The sequence below is a fragment of the Aquarana catesbeiana genome, linkage group LG01, assembly GCF_042186555.1.
Source record: "Aquarana catesbeiana isolate 2022-GZ linkage group LG01, ASM4218655v1, whole genome shotgun sequence".
NCBI lineage: Eukaryota > Metazoa > Chordata > Amphibia > Anura > Ranidae > Aquarana > Aquarana catesbeiana.
The window spans coordinates 175,227,380-175,247,838 of NC_133324.1; the positions used below are offsets into that span (position 1 = coordinate 175,227,380).

The window sequence follows — 20,459 nt, forward strand, 5'->3', positions numbered from 1 at the left end:
CCTAATGGGGATTGTCTTCCTACATTGACCACCCCCTCCTCCTCCAAGAACTCCACTCCATTGGTCTCTGTGACTGTACTCTTCGCTGATTCTCTTCCTACTTATCCAACTGCACCTTTAGCATTACTTACTTCTCTACTTCCTCTTCTCTTCCTTTCTCTGTTGGGGTCCCCTAAGGATTTGTTCTTGGGCCTCTATTTTTAATCTACACCTTCTCCCTTGGTCAGCTGATCGTCTCCCAAGGCTTCAAATACCATCTCTACGCTGACAACACCCAAATCTATTTCTCTACACCTCAGCTCACTCCCACAGTCTCCTCATGTATCACTGATTTACTAACAGATATATCAGTCTGGATGTCACACCACTTCCTCAAACTCAGTCTATCTACTGAACTTATAATTTTTCCTCCCCCACATGCACCTTCCCCTGACCTCTCTGTCAAAATTAATAGCACAACTATCAGTCCATCCCCACATTCCAAGGTCCTAGGTGTGGTCCTGGACTCTGAATGCTTCTTTAAGCCCCACGTCCTATCACTGTCCAAATCTTGCTGCCTCAACCTCCGCAAAACATCTCCAAAACATGCCCTTTTCTAACCAGTGACACAACAAAGCTCTTAAAAGAAAGTATGGGGGTTTTTTGGAGATATTTATACTTGCCTAGGTGGATGCAACATCAGACCGATGCTGCAGCTTTCCCCCCGGTATCTCTGCACTGAGAACCGAGCCACCGAACATCACCGATGGCTTTGGAAGTCTGGATGACGCGGACGTCTGGATGACGCGGACTTCAGACCGCTCTCTGCTGAAAATGGGACACAGGAGTGCAAAACTAATTGCACTCCTGTGAACCTTAGGAGAAGCCCAGCCTAAAAAGCTCAGGATTGCCTTCTCCTGCAACTCCATACTCATTGGCTTACCTCTGCATAGGCTATCCCTCCTTCAGTCCATCATGAATGCTGCTGCCAGAATCCTCCACCTTACCAATCGCTCTGTGTCTGCTACTCCTCTCTGTCAATCCCTCCACTTGCTCCCACTCACCCAACGTATTAAATTCAAAATACTAACAACAACTTACAAAGCCATCCACAATTTAGCCCCCAGCTACATCACTAGCCTAATCTTAAAATACCAACCTAATCGTTCTCTTCATTCCTCACAAGACCTCCTGCTCTCTAGCTCCCCTGTCACCTCCTCCTTTCCTCACCTCCAGAACTTTTCCAAAGATTCTCCAATCCAATCAAACTCCTTACCCCAACCTGTCCGATTATCTCCTACTCTATTAGCTTTTAGACGATCCATGAAAACCCTCCTCTTCAGAGAAGCCTATTCTACCCACACCTAACAACTGCATTTTCATTTTCTCCATCCCCCACAGTTATTACCTTTTTGTTTCACTTGACCCTCCCTTCTAGATTGTAAGCTCTAAGGAGCAGGGCCATTTGATTCCTCCTGTATTGAATTATATTGTAACTGTACTGTCTGTCCTCATTTTGTAAAAGTGCTGCACAAACTGTTGGTGCTATATAAATCCTGTATTATAATAATAATAATATTAATAATAATCAGCACAAAAAATAGGAAAAAAGACACACAGCTACCTTTTCTCACTCTGTTTTGTTTTGCAACTTTCCATTTTTGCAATACCGATTGTCTTCCTATTAAACTGGGTCTTTTAAACTGATATTTCAAAAGTGTGGTATATTAAAATAATGGGTCTTGAACAGATGAGTCACAGCCAGTAGCTTGACTGAGCTGGCAGTTTTCCTATGTTCATTTAATAGCTTTCTCTCCGGGCATTTAAAATGGTCTTTGCTTGATGTAGCAGGGCACGATCAGTGACTCTTCTGTCTTTTCTTCTTAGATAAACATAAAGATTGCACTGGCGTAACTGTACAGATAACACCAGAAAGGTAATTGACATTTTTATACTTTTATTATTGCTTCTTAGATTGTTAATTTGTTTACTGCTAGTTAACTAGTCATTCCAAAATAGTTTTTTTACAAAATTGTCACACATTCCTTTGTTAAAGTAGTTTTGCTAGGAGATGTGGTTCACTTTTACTCTTATCAGGGCCATGCTGAAAGGCAGTTTAAGTCTTTTGGGCAGTTTAAGGTTATTGGAGCTTTTGTTTCAGTGAGTTTCTAAGGTTGGACAACACAAGTTGCATTTTCAACATGGAAGTGCTATGAAGCTACTTCTTGCTGATTGAAAAGAGACCATTTTGGTGACCCTTGCTGCTCAGTATAACTTTCATAAAAAGGGAATAAAGTAGAAAATGCTCATAAAGTGAACAAGTTCTCATCTTCCATAATGTCCCTAGATCCACTGGTGCCTGCTCACATTTTAGTAACCCTTCTATTGGCCGTCCCTTGAGGTGGACCAGAGTTAACCAATTGAAGTTGCACACTATATATACATAATTGTGTGCAACAGGTTTTTGAGGGACCAAGGGAGTTTCAAGTTTCGAAGCAAGTAGACACCTGTTGCCACCTTAGAAGGTGAACCCAAACTGCCATATCCCCATCACCAGCCCTTTGACCATACAGCCTCCTTTCCCGTTTATCAAATTGCACCACTGAACCAGAAGAGTATATTGGCATCCCAAATCCCCATTACACATATACTTTATAAATAAACCTTTCACTCATGAAGGTGTGCTTTTTTTCAACTGGGAAATGTGCGCACATAGGCCATGATGTGCTTTATCTCTTAGCCAAGGCCAGGCCAGCTGCCATGGGAGTGTTCTTTAGCAAATTTGTGTATTAGACCAAAATGAGGGGACATTTCAAATAAGGGAGAGGGGAGAATAAAGACCTGTACACACGATCAGAAAATCTGGAGTAAAGTTTTGTCCGATGAACGATCTGCCGATTTTCTGATCGTTAGTATGCTGCTTTTGACAGCCGATTACGAATTTTCATCAGACAAAAACTGGATGTGCAGGCTCCAAAATTTTGGTCTGATGTGACCACAACGTCTAATTTTTCTGTTCATTAGTATGGTTTTTGGACAAAAATAAATACGAGGAGCAAGACTAGGCATGCTCCATAAATGAAGGAACACATACAAAACAATTCAACACATTATGTCACTTCTGACGTTGAATTCTGTTGTATGAAAATTTTCTGATGGTGAATAACCTCTTCACTTTCGATTTGAGACTAGCATGCAGCAAAAAACTGACGAAAATTCGTCCAAGGCTTAAGACACTTGGCTAGTATTGTGTATAGTACAAACTTTTTTTTTTTTGTAGGCAGCCACTGATTGCTGGCATTTATCTCCTGATGTCTATGGACACTATAATCCCAGCGGGGGAAAAAAGTAAGGATTTCTTGCATGTTTATTGAATGACACAAGTATAAAGATGTGTGTTTGTTTTTTTTTTTTTTTACGTTTTATCCCAAAACACAAGTGTCGTAATGGCTTTGGGTATACAGTCTTCTCATTTAGGTTTCTCCTTTCAACTTTTAACTTTTCAGTAGCTTGAAGATACAGAGAAACAAGGAATGAGGAATGTTTTCATGTAACCAACTGATTCTCTACTTAAAAGAAAAAAAAGATCCAAATTATTGAAACAAAGTTGAGCTTGTTATATATGTGTGTGTGTGTGTGTGTGTGTGTGTGTGTGTGTGTGTGTGTGTATGTATGTATAGAGGTGTTATGTTAGATCAGTATTACAGTCAGGTCCATAAATATTGGGACATCAACACAATTCTAATCTTTTTGGCTTTATACACCACCACAATTGATTTTAAATGAAACAAACAAGATGTGCTTTAACTGCAGACTTTCAGCTTTAATTTGAGGGTATTTACATCCAAATCAGGTGAACTTCTTTTGGGTGACAGGCATCCCGCAATTTTGTTTGTGCAATTTTACCACGATTCATCGGGCAACAATCACGGCAAAATCACACCGCAATTGGGGTGCCATTGGAAGTGACGGGGTTCGCACGGGCGTACCGCGATATGTCGCTATTTCAAATCGCTGCCAATATGCCCACGATTGGGATCGCTCAGATGTGAATGGAGCCTCAATAATAAACACATACAATGTGTGTGTATGTATGTATATATGTGTGTATGTATGTGTGTGTGTGTATATATATATATATATATATATATATATATATATATATATATATATATATATACACACAGTTAGGTCCATAAATATTGGGACATCGACAATTCTAATCTTTTTAGCTCTATACACCACCACAATGGATTTGAAATGAAAGGAACAAGATGTGCTTTAACTGCAGACTTTCAGCTTTAATTTGAGGGTATTTACATCCAAATCAGGTGAACGGTGTAGGAATTACAACAGTTTGTATATGTGCCTCCCACTTTTTAAGGGACCAAAAGTAATTGGACAATTGGCTGCTCAGCTGTTCCATGGCCAGGTGTGTGTTATTCCCTCATTATCCCATTTACAAGGAGCAGATAAAAGGTCCAGAGTTTATTTCAAGTGTGCTAGTTGCATATGGAATCTGTTGCTGTCAACTCTCAATATGAGATCCAAAGAGTTGTCACTATCAGTGAAGCATGCCATCATTAGGCTAAATAAAAAAACAAACGCATCAAAGAGATAGCAAAAACATTAGGTGTGGCCAAATCAACTGTTTGGAACATCCTTAAAAAGAAAGAACGCACCGGTGAGCTCAGCAACACCAAAAGACCCAGGAGACCACGGAAAACAACTGTGGTGGATGACCGAAGAATTCTTTCCCTGGTGAAGAAAACACCCTTCACAACAGTTGGCCAGATCAAGAACACTCTCCAGGAGGTAGGTGTATGTGTGTCAAAGTCAACAATCAAGAGAAGACTTCACCAGAGTGAATACAGAGGGTTCACCACAAGATGTAAACCATTGGTGAGCCTCAAAAACAGGAAGGCCAGATTAGAGTTTGCCAAACAACATCTAAAAAAGGCTTTTTTAGAACAACATCCTATGGACAGATGAGACCAAGATCAAGTTGTACCAGAGTGATGGGAAGAGAAGAGTATGGAGAAGGAAAGGAACTGCTCATGATCCAAAGCATACCATCTCATCAGTGAAGCATGGTGGTGGTAGTGTCATGGCGTGGGTATGTATGGCTGCCAATGGAACTGGTTCTCTTGTATTTATTGATGATGTGACTGCTGACAAAAGCAGCAGGATAAATTCTGAAGTGTTTCGGGCAATATTATCTGCTCATATTCAGCAAAATGCTTCAGAACTCATTGGACGGCCCTTCACAGTGCAGATGGACAATGACCCGAAGCATACAGCGAAAGCAACCAAAGAGTTTAAGGCAAAGAAGTGGAATGTTATGCAATGGCCAAGTCAATCACCTGACCTGAATCCGATTGAGCATGCATTTCACTTGCTGAAGACTAAACTAAAGGGAAAATGCCCCAAGAACAAGCAGGAACTGAAGACAGTTGCAGTAGAGGCCTGGTAGAGCATCACCAGGGATGAAACCCGGTGTCTGGGTGATGTCTATGCGTTCCAGACTTCAGGCGGTAATTGACTGCAAAGGATTTGCAACCAAGTATTAAAAATGAAAGTTTGATGGATGATTGTTAATCTGTCCCATTACTTTTGGTCCCTTAAAAAGTGGGAGGCACATATACAAACTGTTGTAATTCCTACACCATTCACCTGATTTGGATGTAAATACCCTCAAATTAAAGCTGGAAGTCTATAGTTAAAGCACGTCTGATTCGTTTCATTTCAAATCCATTGTGGTGGTGTATAGAGCTAAAAAGATTAGAATTGTGTCGATGTCCCAATATTTATGGACCTGACTGTATATTAAGGTGGGCAGCATATGTGCATCTAAAGTTCCATGTGCAGACACTTCAGCCTTTTTGTGGTATTAGGGTTTGTTCAGGTTCGCAAACAGGTGTTTTATGATAAACTTAATAAAAGCATATCTTAAATATATTTTAGGGTACTATACTGACTAAACTGACTGCATCCTGTTATATTTTATTTGGTTTTCCTGCATTTGACATTAAGGAAGTTTTAGAATTGTGTTTTAGACAAATACATGGTAACATGCTATCCTTGGGGAGAAGACTGTCTGCTTTTCTCCCTGCCTGGGGCTAAGAGTGGCCTAGAAACAGCACAGGTTACTTGCTGGTAATTGGTTGCTGGATGCATTGAATTACTTCTGTCATGTAAGATGATGGTAAATCACTCACAGTGTTGCAACAGACCTCAGAAAGGAAAAGGGTATATGTTTTACAATGTGTAGACATATGAGAATGCTCCTGTTTTCCCATAAAAAGACTAACTGGAGGGATTCACAATAGTTTGGATATAATTGCATATTATCTTTTTAATTATTAGTTTTGTAGTGATTATATATAAATACTAGGGCTGAAACAACTAATCGATTAATCGACAACTAATCGATTAGGAAAATAATCGATTACTATTTTCATAATCGATTAATCGGCCAGTAACATAATGGTGTTAAAAAAAATTAAATTGAGCCTTTTATAGTACAAAAAGAGCAAATAATCGCTACTGTAAATGTTACTTTCACAGTTCTACAGTAAAAAAATGAATACCTTACAATAGAGATTATCTGTTTTTTTTGTACTATAAAAGGCTAATTTTAGTTGTTTTTTTTTAACCCCATTATGTTACTAGACATCTTAGACCTGGTTCACATCTATGTGTTTTTTGGTGCTTTTTGCAGAAAGGCACTGCAGTTCATTTACATGGTTTCCTATGGGACACATTCACATCTATGCTTTTTTTTTAGCCACTGCGTATTTGGAAAGGTTCAGGGACTTTTATGCAAAACTGTGCTTTTTTGGTTCAATACACTTCAATGGAAAAGCTGCAGAAAAGCATGTAATGCATTTTTTGTAGCAATTTGTGTTTTTTAATCTGCCCAACAACAAATTGGCCAAAAAATGCAAAAAAATGCAAACTGCAGCAAAATCATGTGTGCAAAAATCAAAACGCACTGCAGAAACATATCAAAAGCAAACTGCATAGGTGTGTACCGAGCCTTATGCTGGCCACACGGATCAATTTTCAGAAGAGAATATTCAGACGAAAAATCTTTGTACATTCGCTGAATGAAAGAATGTTTGAAATTTTCACTTGTTTTTAACATTGTGTTTTTAAAATGAACAAAAACCACATACACTGTCTGAAAATTCCTTTGACCAAGAAGTTTTTCTATTATTTCCAAATTGTCACCGTGGTTGAAAATGAATGTCAATTTGACCCCACTAACGATTAGAAAATCGAACAAACGTTCTTAAAATGCCATTTTTATTTTTTTTTGAAGGAAGACATTGTTTTTTAAATTAAAAAAAAAATGGTCTCTGAGTCTGATGATATTTACCAGATTCACCCTTTTTTAATAGTATATATCCTCTAATAGCATATACAGTATATCTCTCCTCTAATAGTATATACAGTATATACAGTATATCTCTTCCATCTGTTATTCTCAGAGCGGATTAGATATGTTGCTCCCTAACCATATAGTTATTTATATTTAGCACTGCATAGAGATATTTGAGAATAAATTGCCTTTTTTTAAAACTTTACATATTAACTAAATTATACACCACACTTATTTTTTTTAAGCTTATCAACCGATTAATTGATTAATCGAAACAATAATCGGCCAACTAATCGATTATGAAAATAATCGTTAGTTGCAGCCCTAATAAATACCTTATGATGGTAAATGTTTCACAGGTGGAAGTATCATACCATTCAAGCCAGTTACTGCCATTGTTGTCCAGGTAGAGTCATTCCATAACAGCTAACTTGACGTGATTGTAGCCGTATTAGTGCACTTACAACAGAAACAATTGAATACTTGACGTGATACTTTTTTTCCCCTTTCGTCTTTCAGAACAGCCACCATGAGAGATAGTCTCCTCCTCTTCCTCTAGGAAACACTGTGCCAGCCCATAAATTCTTACTTCCCCCTGCTGGACCTCAGTATTGGTGTTTTCTCCGGCGGGGAGACACTGTGCAAGGAGCCAGGCAAGTCAGTCAGGGTGACTGTGGTTTTTCTGATCCTGTAAGGGGAGCAGGGGCTTCCTAGGAGCGAGGGGGGTACTTACCCTTCATTCAGTTGCCACCCCATCCTAGTCGAGTGCGGCTCCAAGTTGCGGGGGACCCCTATCGCGTCCACAGGGCCGCAGCAAGCAGGTGTTCACCTTTCCCTGTACACTGTACAGGCCGCTCTTTTTTGGAACTAGGCGGGCCGGACGACGCCATTTCCGGCGGAAGGGCGAGTGCTTGCCTTTGACCCGCGACTTCGGGGTCCGGGTTGGGGAGCTGATAGGGAAGCCAGGGACGAGCCTGGAGACGAGTCTGGAATGCGCACAGGCAGTGTGAGACTCGGTAGTAGCAACCACCTGCAGTCATGTCGGAAGCGGATGCTCAGCCAACGGACACTACCTCCAGCCTTCCTAAGGTAAGAGTGCCCTGGGGAAGGGTACTCTCTATCTAGGATTGCCCCTCCATGTATAGCTCCTGTCATGGGGGAGCAGACCCTCTGGGTGGTCAGGTTAAGGGAGGATCAGATCCCCACATGCTAAGGTGGGTCTTGTGCACTCCCAGGGTTGTATCCTAGTATTTATGGTGACAGAGTTTTTTTGTATTTTTTTTCATGTATTTCAGAAAGCTACAGAGAAGTCTAAATCAACACATAGCTCTAAAAAGAGGTGTGCCTCCTGCAGGGACACATTAGGGGAGTCATGGACAAAGGTCTTGTGTAGGGACTGCATAGACTCCCTTGTTAAAGAGAGGGACTCTGAACAGGAGTGAGGACTAGCAGCCTCAGTAAAAGAGCTCTCCTCCACCTTTTCTTCATTTAAAGCCTTATTTGAAAGGTTTCAGCCTCCCATTAATCCGGCTCCCCAGGATACAACCCCGCCTCAGGCTCAGGGCTCTGCTCCTGCCCAACCTGCAACTTCAGTTAGGGCAGAGGAAGCTCCAGGCCCTTCCGGAGTGGAACAGAGACAACCAGACAGTTCCTCCTCCGATTCCCAGGAAGGTTCAGAGGGGGAGGACCAGGACGGGGAGTCTAGAAAATCCTCCAGATATAAATTGTCCCTGGAGGAGGTAAAGGACCTCTTAGGGGCTATTTATACAACCCTTGGTATTCAGGAGGACAAGAAGCCCCTGACCCTCCATGACCTAATGTACAGGGACTTGGGGGAACAAAAGAAAAAGGTTTTTCCAGTATACGAGGTACTGGTTGAAACGATTAAAAAGGAGTGGCAAGATCCTAAAAGGAAGCCCTTTTTTTCTAGATCCCTAAAGAGGAGATTTCCATTCTCTGAGGATCCAGCATCCATTTGGAATAAAAATCCCAAGTTAGATGCCGCCTTCTCCCAGGTCTCCAGACACACGGACCTGGCGTTTGAGGACATGGGGGCCTTGGCAGATGTCATGGATAAGAGAATAGACTCTCTCCTCAAAAAGACTTGGGACTCAACAGTTGGCAATTTAAAGCCTGAATTGGCTGTCACAGTTGTGGCTCGCAATCTGGAGCACTGGCTCTCCCAGTTTCAAGAGCATATTGAAGCTGGAACGGCCAAAGAAACAATTCTATCTTCTTTCCCTACGATTCTGCGTGGTATCGCCTACATAGCTGATGCCTTGGCAGAATCAGTTCATATGTCGGCCAGATCAGCGGCTCTAGCCAATTCTGCCAGGAGAGCCCTCTGGCTAAAAACTTGGCCAGGCGATAGCGCCTCTAAGGTCAAGTTGTGCGGGATACCTTTAACAGGAGACCTTCTCTTCGGCCCAGGTTTAGAGACCGTCTTGGACCGCACAGCAGATAGGAAGAAATCCTTCCCACTTAAGCGGAAAACCCCGGCACAAACAAAGAAGGGGTTTCGTCCACAAAAACAAAGGGCAAAAGAGATCTTGGGGTCAAAAAGGCAAGGACAGAGGAGGGACGATTTTTCGCCCTCCTGAGCAGCCCTGTAAAAGCCAATGACTTCCCAACCACAGTGGGGGGAAGACTGGGGGCCTTCCTCCCACAGTGGGAGACAATATCGCCCAATCACTTTATCCTAGAGGTTATAATAAGGGGGTACCTCCTTGAATTCACAAGTCCTCCCCCCGTGAAGATTCCTTGTCATGCACCTACCCAGGTGCACGGCAAAGGCCGAGGCTCTTTTTGGGAGCACTGAGGGATCTGGAAAATCCGAATGTGGTTCACAGAGTACCAAAGGCAGAGGAGGGAGAGGGATTCTATTCACACATCTTCATAGTGAAAAAACCCACAGGGAAATTCAGATTGATTCTGAATTTAAAACCCCTGAACAGGTCAGTGACATACAGAAGATTCCGTATGGAGACAATTTTCACAGTCAGAGCCCTGCTACCCCACAACTGCTTTATGGTATCGCTGGACCCAAGGGACGCGTATCTACACGTCCCTATAGCAGAAGCCTTGCAGAGGTTTCTTCGGCTAGCAGTAGACTTAGGTGGAACAACGGTACACTTACAGTTTCAAGCACTGCCTTCGGGCTATCCATTTTCACCAAGGTCTTGACGGAAGTTATGGCCTTTCTCCGACTCCAGGGAATATCAGTAATAGCCTATCTGGACGACCTGCTCCTATTTGCAGCGTGCCCAGTACAGTTAGTCAAAGATCTCGAACTAACAAAGAAGGTCCTTACAGGTCTAGGGTGGCTGCTGAACTTGGAGAAGTCCAGCTTGATTCCCTCACAACGCATCATGTACCTAGGTTATCTACTGGACTCAACACTACTGAGAGTGTTTCTTCCAACAGAAAAAGTACTAAAACTGGACAGAGCAGTGGCCGCTCTCCAGTGCAGCAGTCAGGTCTCCATAAGAGTTCTGATGTCAACACTGGGTCTGTTAACCTCTACTCTCCCAGCAGTGCAGTGGGCAGGTTTGCACTTTTGGCCCTTTCTGTCCTTCGTCCTAAAGGTGTGGGATCACAGTCAGAAAGATCTGGACACCTTAGTGCAGGTTCCACGCCAAGTAAAGAGATCTCTATGGTAGTGGAGGAAGGTTGCAAACTTGTCGCAAGGTCGTCTGTGGCTCATCCCGGTTTCTCTGGTGGTAACCACAGACGCAAGCGGCAAAGGATGGGGGGCACATCCGGGTACCCTTTTAGCACAGGGCACCTGGGAGGACGACAAACTAAGAAGGTCGTCCAATTGGAAGGAGCTGAGGGCAGTCGGGCTAGCACTCAGGTTTTACAGAAAGGAGCTACAGGGCCACCATGTTCAGGTGCGGTCGGACAACTCGTCTGCCGTGGCCTATGCAAACAAACAGGGCGGCACGAGAAGCGGAGTCCTTTTGGCTTTAGCATCAGACATTCTGAACTGGGCCGAGACCAACACTCTCTCACTCTCAGCAGTCTTCCTGAGAGGAGAGAAGAATGTGATAGCGGACTTTCTCAGCCGAACAAAGCTGAGAGAGGGCGATTGGATCCTCAACCAGTAGCTTTTCAATCACATTTCAGAGAAGTGGGGTCCTCCGGAAGTGGATCTGTTTGCGTCAAAAAACACGAAAGCCCCATGTTTTTTCTCTCTAAACAGAGGGGAAGGAGCACAGGGGGTAGACGCATTGATCCAGAACTGGCATTTCAAAACCTGCTATGCCTTCCCACCTCCGGTGTTATTGCCAGCAGTTCTCAGGAAGTTTCAGATGGAAAGCACGTCCCTGATTCTAGTGCCACCACATTGGCTAAAGAGGGCATGGTTCTCAGTACTCAAGCAGCTAGCAGTCAAACCTCCCTTATTCCTACCACCTCGAGAGGATCTCCTCTGACAGGGCCCAGTCATCTGTCCACGGGTACACCAATGGAAGTTAGCGGTCTAACTACTGAGGAGGGTATGTTAAGAATTAAAGGTTTTTCTGAGAATTTAATCTCCACCCTCCTCAACAGCACGAAGAAGGAAACACGCCAGATCTATAAAAAAGGTCTTGGTATGTTTCAATGAATGGTGCATAAAAGGCTCTTTTGTGGTACACAGTCCCACAGCTGTGTTGGAATTTCTTCAGTGTGGGGAAAACAGGGGTTTATCCATAAGTACCCTTAAAGATCAGGTGTCGGCACTCAGTGCTTATTTAGAAAAGCATCTGGCCACCAATCTGTGGGTGGTCAGATTCTTTAAGGCTCTGTCTAGACAGAGACCGGTTCAAGGCCCTCCTTTTCCCAAGTGGGACCTATCTTTAGTCTTACAGAGCCTACCGGGAACCTACCCCTTTGAACCTTTAGATGAGTGTCTACTAAAGGATCTTACGTTAAAAACAGTTTTTTTAGTAGCAGTGACAACTGCCAGGAGAGTCCGTGAGATTGAGGCCTTATCTGTCAGACCTCCTTTTTGCGTTATTTTCCCAGATCGGATCATTTTCAAGACTGATCCGGCATTTTTGCCTAAAGTGGCTTCTGGATTCCACAGAAGTCAGGAGGTAGTTTTACCCTCATTTTGTCCCAACCCCTCAGAGGAAAGGGAATTAAAATTTCATTCTTTGGACGTAAGGAGATGCATCCTTCAGTACATAGATCTGACCAAAACATTAAGAAGGTCAGACTCTTTGTTTTATTTTCTGGGGCCAGAAAGGGATCCAAAGTGTCTTGACGCACTATTGCCAGATGGCTCAAAGCAACCATTGGTCAGGCTTATGCATTAGCAGGGAAAGAAATCCCAATGGGTATAAAAGCACACTCTACCAGAGCTATGGCAGCTTCTCAGGCAGAAAGGGCTGGAGCAACGCCAGAACAGATATGCAGGGCAGCAACTTGGTCCAGCTATACCACTTTTGTAAAGCAGTACAGAGTGGACCTGGTGTCGGCTAGTGAGCAAGCCTTTGGGCGAAAGGTGTTGCAAGCTGTAGTCCCACCCTAACTGGTAAGTGCTCGTTCACCCTCTCATGGTGGCTGTCCTGAAAGACGAAAGGGGAAAATTAAAGTTACGTACCGGTAACGTCTTTTCAAGTAGTCTTTCAGGACAGCCCTAGTTACCCACCCGAAAGTTTGGGGTGTCTTATAAAAGACCAGAACGCATTATGATAATGATATGGGATAGTATGTTATTAATGTGTTCTTGTGTCTTCCCAGCTGGCCGGAGGTAATCTTGGAATAAACTGATGTCCGGCAGGGGGAAGTAAGAATTTATGGGCTGGCACAGTGTTTCCTAGAGGAAGAGGAGGAGACTATCTCATGGTGGCTGTCCTGAAAGACTACTGGAAAAGACGTTACCGGTACGTAACTTTAATTTTTTTATTTGCATTAACTAATTTTTACGCACAAGCTTTCAGGGTATGTCCCCTTCTTCAAGGTCCAAGCAGTACTGATTCACAAAAGTTTTAGCAGAATGTTTAAAAAAAAAGACAAGTTTTGAATAAAAGAAAAAAAAACACACCCAAACAAATGTATACAACAATGGTAATAAAACTAGCATAGTTAGTGAGATCAGACAGAGGGAGAGCAGTAGACTGGGAGGGAGGGATGACGGTCACAGAGCGGTCATACACTTTTCGAATCAGCAGGAACCATCCGAGATTCCAACCGTTAATAGGCAGGCTGAGTGTACCAAGTTGATCAACTTAGATACAACTAGCCTGCTGGATTCTCTTGCAGATATTGCTAGCGACTGCTGTAGCTGCTAGCAATAATCAATGTCTTCTCCCAGCAAGGACGGCTTTTCCCGCATCCCCGGCTTTCCCGCATCAACACCATCTGTGTTGATGGTTGGAATCGAGCAATTTTTTTTCCTGCAACCGTGGGTTGCAGGACAGATGTTCGATCCGTGTGTGGCCGGCTTAAGAAAACCCATATCTAAATTCAGGCCATTATCCTTTGTGTCAAATAGAACTATTATTATTAGTTTAAATGTTTTCCTTTCCTGAACAGTTTTGCAATTCCCTTTAAGAACTAAGACATTGAGGTCTTCTATATTGTGGTCCGGTTGTGAGAAATAATGTCCCACAGGTGTGCAGAACTCCTCTTTTATGTTTTTTGATGGTGTGTCCTTGTTCGCAGCTTCTGTCCTGTTTTGCCAACATGAGAGCCTTTGCTATATCTTTTGCATTGGATGAGGTCCAAGCTTGTCCTGAAAAATTGTATCTTGGTGCAAATAAAAACAGTATCACAGAAAGTACTCAAGTATAACAGCTAACGTAACATGAAGCTATCACTTTTTCTTTAGGATATTGCCTGGAACACTGTAGAGCTCAGTGCTAGCTCTGTGCATAGAATATACCGCTTCCACTAGCTAATTCTTGTTTTTGCATTGTCTGACAAAATAGTGTAACCTGTAGAAAAAGTCATCAGTCCTTTTAGCCTAAACACAAACAATTTTAAATATTAGTGCATAGCTCCAGTTACTACAACTTGCACATCATCACTATATATTTTGTATTAAACACCAGTCTCCACTGTTCTTATTTAGTGTAAGTTCATAGTTTTCTACTGTATCTGTAGATTTATTCAATTCCCTCTTGACTCCTAAAAGTTGAAGTTGTCTTCCTGACTTGGAATTTGGAGCAACTGTGCATGGCAACCAATCAGCTTCTGTCTTTCATTTTCAAAACTTGGCTAAATACGCTAAAGATAAGATTAATTGGTTGCAATGCACAGCTGCTGCATATTCTGCCTGCTCCCATTTTAATAAATCCCCCCCCCCCCATTGTAATTTTGGTACTTTTTATCCTGTATAGCTCACACCGGACATGGTGGCTTACTAATGAGGATATTACATTGTCAGAAACCAGACCGAGACAGAAGTACAGTTAAATTACACTTGTTTAATAATAAAAGTAAAAAGAACAAACTTAGTCAAAACCTAGCCAAAGTTCAGTAACCAGAACGGATCGTCAGCCAAGCCAGGAGACAGGGATCAAAGAGTGGAACAGCAAGCAGGATCTGTAGCCTGAAGGGATGTCAGCAAAGCCAGTCTGTAGCCTCCCTGACGGTTTTCCCGAGTGTGGCTCGGGGTTACATTTCTGCACCATTAGCAGTAACCCCGAGCCACACTCGGGATTACATTGCAGGATCCTGGGGCGCTGTACTTACCTTGTTCCCAGGATCCTGCGATGTCCCCCCGCATTGTCTGCGGGCTCTGTCTCCTCCAAAGCCTCTCTGTGCCAGGCTCCGTTCCCTGCGAGCGTCACGACGCACGGGGGAAGAGCCTGGTGGCAAATTAAAAAACAGTAAAAATCACAACACATACAGTACTGTAATCTTACAGATTACAGTATTGTATAAAATCATTTCACATCCCTTTTGTCCCCAGTGCTTTGTCCAATGCCCTGCATGCAGTTTTATATTAACCACTTCAGCCCCGGACCATTATGCTGCCTAAGGACCAGAGGACTTTTTCCAATTTGGCACTGCGTCGCTTTAACTGCTAATTGCGCGGTCATGCAATTTTGTACCCAAACAAAATTTGCGTCCTTTTCTTCCCACAAATAGAGCTTTCTTTTGATGGTATTTGATCACCTCTGCCGTTTTTATTTTTTGCAAAATACTCACTATACCTCTCAGCAAATAGCTTGGGGTGTCTACTTTCCAAAATGGGGTCATTTGGGGGGGGGGTTGTGCCCCCTGGGCATTCCATGGCCTCAAACTGTGATAGGTAGTGAAGAGTGAAATCAAAAATTTACGCCCTTAGAAAGCCTGAAGGCGGTGCTTGGTTTTCGGGGTCCCGTGCGCGGCTAGGCTCCCAAAAAGTCTCACACATGTGGTATCCCCCGTACTCAGGAGAAGCAACAGAATGTATTTTGGGGTGTAATTTCACATATTACTATGGCATGTTTGAGCAATATATCATTTAGTGACAACTTTGTGCAAAAAAAAAAAAAAATTGTCTCTTTCCCGCAACTTGTGTCACAATATAAAATATTCCATGGACGCGACATGACTCTTGGCAAATAGCTTGGGGTGTCTACTTTGCAAAATGGGGTCATTTGGGGGGGTTTTGAACTGTCCTGGCATTTTATGCACAACATTTAGAAGCTTATGTCACACAAAACCCACTCTTCTAACCAGACAAAGACAAAACCCTTTCTGACACTTTTTTGTTTACATGAAAAAATTATTTTTTTTTTTTGCAAGAAAATTACTTTGAACCCCCAAACATTATATTTTTTTTTTAAAGCAAATGCCCTACAGATTAAAATGGTGGGTGTTTCATTTTTTTTTTTTTCACACAGTATTTGCGCAGATATTTTTCAAACACATTTTTTTGGGGAAAAAACACAATTTTTAAATTTTAATGCATTAAACCACACTATATTGCCCAAATGTTTGATGAAATAAAAAAGATGATCTTAGGCCGAGTACATGGATACCAAACATGACATGCTTTAAAATTGCGCACAAACGTGCAGTGGCGACAAACTAAATACCATTTTAAAAGCCTTTAAAAGCCTTTACAGGTTACCACTTTAGATTTACAGAGGAGGTCTACTGCTAAAATTACTGCCCTCGATCTGACGTTCGCGGTGACACCTCACATGCATGGTGCAATTGCTGTTTACATTTGACGCCAGACCAACGCTTGCGTTCGCCTTTGCGCGAGAGCAGGGGGGGACAGGGGTGCTTTTTTTTTTCTTTTTTTTTTCTTTATTATTTTTTTGCTTTTTTATCTTATTTTTAAACTGTTCCTTTCATTTTTTTTTTTTTTTTTTTTTAATCATTTTTATTGTTATCTCAGGGAATGTAAATATCCCCTATGACCGCAATAGGTAGTGACAGGTACTCTTTTTTTGAAAAAATTGGGGTCTATTAGACCCTATATCTCTCCTCTGCCCTCAAAGCATCTGACCACACCAAGATCGGTGTGATAAAATTCTTTCCCAATTTCCCAATGGCGCTGTTTACATCCGGCGAAATCTAAGTCATGAAATGCTCGTAGCTTCCAGTTTCTTAGGCCATAGAGATGTTTGGAGCCACTCTGGTCTCTGATCAGCTCTATGTTCCGCTGGCTGAATCACCGGCTGCATTCTCAGGTTCCCTGTTGAGACAGGAGAGCCAGAGAAAAACACGGAAGACGGTGTGGGGGCATTCCCTCCCACTGCTTGTAAAAGCAGTCTAGAGGCTAATTAGCCGCTAGGATTGCTTTTACATGAAAGCCGACCACTGGCTGAAAAGAATGATACCAAGATGATACCTAAACCTGCAGGCATCATTCTGGTATAAAACACAGTAAACAGTAAATGTATAAAAAAATTGCATACCTAAAAAGCAAACATGATAAAACATAATGACAATAAAACATTGCAGAATAGAATACAGTAAAAAAAGAGCAGAACAATAGAGAGAGAATAGAGAGAGAGAGAACAATAAAACGACAACTATTTTTTTTTTTATTATTTTTATTATATATTTTTTTTTTTTTTACACTTTTTTTTGTAACTAACTTTTATAACTGTAACCGGTTCCAGGTTCAGGTCTCTCAAAATGCAATGGCATCTTGGGAGACCCTGTGAAATTGTGCCTAGTCTGTGCAATGCTGTACCCTACGCTAATACTCAACTAGTGAATGGTAGCGTTCAAAACATTCACCAATGCAAAGACCAGGATTGTCAGGACAGGAGGGACAATAATAGCGGGTGTCACGCCTATATCCGCGCTTGCTGCAGACACATCTTTTTTGGGGGGTTCGTTGGGTAGGGGTACTCGGGAGGACATAAAAATGCCTCTCATGCAGCCGACTGCATTTGGTTGGGGATGTGAATGGGGGAAGTACGGGCGCTGCAGAAGTGGTGGGTTCCCAATTATTAGGATTGGCGAATGCAGCAGGAAGGGCATTATGGGCACGACGGGCCTGTGTTTGTCGTCTTGGTGGCAGCGGGACACTACTTGTGCTTGCCACCTCGCCAGCTTGAACTGCACTTATGGGACTCGCCACGTCACCAAGTGTTACTGCAGTGCTGGTTTGACTACTACCGGGGTGTACTAGGCCGCTGGTGCTTGCAAGTTCACCAAAACGCTACCAAAAAAACTGTTAGCGATCGCAGGGATCAGGCCTGACTCTGCGAACGCTGCAGTTATGCGTTTAGTGTTTTGTAAGTGACAGTGATCGATTGATACTGCACTTGGGTGGGGTGGGCTGGGCTGGGCGGAGGGGCAAAACGCAGGTGCTAGCAGGTATCTGGGCTGATCCCGCTAACACTGCGTTTTTGGAAACCCTAAACTGCTGGGGACGCTAGTATAGATCTGGTCGGATCAGATATTGATCCGTACAGATACTATACCACTAAGGGAGGCGTATGCTGCGTGCGTGGGTGTTAGCGGTACTGGCGCTAATCTGACGCTGCCTGGGTCGACTCATATCACCGCCGGACGATCAGGGGGCTAAACCTTTATTCGGTAATAAACGGCGGGTGCCCTGACACTATAAAAAATGAACGAACTAACCAGCGTCACCCGTAACAGTTATACAGTGATCAGTGGTGAAAGGGTTAACTAGGGGGCAATCAAGGGGTTAAAACATTTATTAGATAGTGTATGGGGGTCCCTGTCGCTATAAAACGCTGACGGCGAACCTAAAGGGGGGGTAAAGGGGGGTGTTTTGTGTGTCTGGCATGTTCTACTGTGTGTGTGTGTAGTGTTACACTCACATTGCAGTTGTCTCTCCTCGGTGCCGGAACGGAAAATACCAAGCCGAGGAGAGATGACATCATTTCCTTTGCTGCTGTTTATCTCCGATCACCGCTGGTGAAAAACGGACCGCCTCGGGCACCGGGGGGGGGGGGGGGTCCGATTGGACCCCCCGCGGGAGACAGATCACGTATATGTACGTGATTCTGCCTGCCCGTGCCATTCTGCTGACGTACATCGGCGTGAGGCGGTCCTTAAGTGGTTATATATATATATATATATATATATATATATATATATATATATATATATATATATATATATATATATATATACTGTTCTTTCTGCCTGGAAACTGGAGATTGTCCATAGCAACCAAAAAGTGTCCCTTTACATCAAAAGTGGCTTTAGACCAGCTAGAAAACAGCAGCGATAGTAAATTAGAACACTTGCAGAATTGAGCGATAGGGAATCGTGGGGAAATTTATTTTATTATTATTATATTATTTTTTTTTTTTTAATTATTTATTTTATTATAATTTGTTTTTGTGTTTCAAACTTCATCATACCCGGGATATCCACTAGACTCTTGGTGAGCAGATATAAGTGTGTTTTTGTTAAGAATTACAGACCTACAATATAAAATGCCAAATTTCCATGCAAAATAATTGTACCGCTTTCAGCACATAAAATCCGAAATAATCATACCGCCAGGGAGGTTAAACAGGACTGCAGGAGATGGTTTCTTGTGATGTGACCAAGGCGAAGGCAGAGCTCCTCTGGACTGGACGGCTTAAGTAGGCAGGACTGACGAGCAGGATCAACAACAGCTGGGTAACTGTGGAGAGAGATGGGAGCTGGCAATTAGCCGACAGCTGAGCGGCCAGCTCAGAGAAGGAAGGGCTGAGCCCAACCCTGACATACATCTCGCACATCAACAGCAAATTAAAATTTCGGACCTGTGAGAATTAGACATTTATGCAGCGAGAGAAGTGATGGACAGTGTCAAGGTTGCAGAGGATAGTGACAAATGGATTGCTGTCTTATATCGCCTTTTATTTTCTTAATTATACAGTTTTAATTCTTAGACTTTTGTACTGTTTGAAAGCCACCTAGTATAAACCAAAATGCCTCCTGAATAAAGCTAAGAAATTTACACAATTATGGTTATTGGCTTTGTCTCATTTACTAATAATATAAGCTGTCTGAAAATCAATTTCTTAATGAAGAATTTCACATCTTTAACATAAGAAACAGGAAGTCGATAATCTTTCAGGAATAGTAAGGTAAGACTGATATTTATACTGCTAGACATGGTTTCGCAAAAGCCGATATATTGTTTTCCTAAAAGCTGATATCTTTGACTTTGAAAATGGGATGTAGAGAGGCCATTAATATGTTACGGAAGAGCAGAGTAACCGACAGCTTGCCTTTCAGTTTTCAACATTTCTTTGTATCCTGTGAACATTCTTTTACACAAAAAACTAGTTCTAGTGTTAACATTGACATTAAATAGTAATATAATATCACTTGGAGATTTGTCAGTTTGCGAATGTGAAGGATGTGTTGGGATTGGAAGTTCATATAGTACCTTGCTGTTGTTGAAGCAAGAGGAATAAGATACAACACCAGGTCTTTTTTGGCACTTTTTGTTTTACCAATTTAAATCATTATTTTTTGCTAGAAACTGCTTATAATCCCCAAACATTTATATATATATTTTTTAACCGAGACCCTAGTGAATAAAATGGCAATCGTTGCAATTTTTTGTGTCTTGCGGTATTTGTGCAATATTTTTGGGAAAAATAAATGAATTTCATATATATATATATATATATATATATATATATATATATATATATATATATATATATATATATAT

At 42.2% G+C, this 20,459-nt stretch overlaps 1 protein-coding gene across 4 annotated transcripts in view; it reads left to right on the plus strand.

Moving 5' to 3' along the window:
- Positions 1-20,459, plus strand: part of PAM (peptidylglycine alpha-amidating monooxygenase) — a 331,085-nt gene that overhangs the window by 162,210 nt on the left and 148,416 nt on the right. For all 4 annotated transcript variants that reach the window (XM_073624571.1, XM_073624572.1, XM_073624573.1 and 1 more), the window contains exons 8-9: positions 1,867-1,915; positions 3,260-3,327. In XM_073624571.1, coding sequence (XP_073480672.1) covers positions 1,867-1,915; positions 3,260-3,327 — 117 coding nt within the window. The remainder of the gene's footprint in view (positions 1-1,866; positions 1,916-3,259; positions 3,328-20,459) is intronic.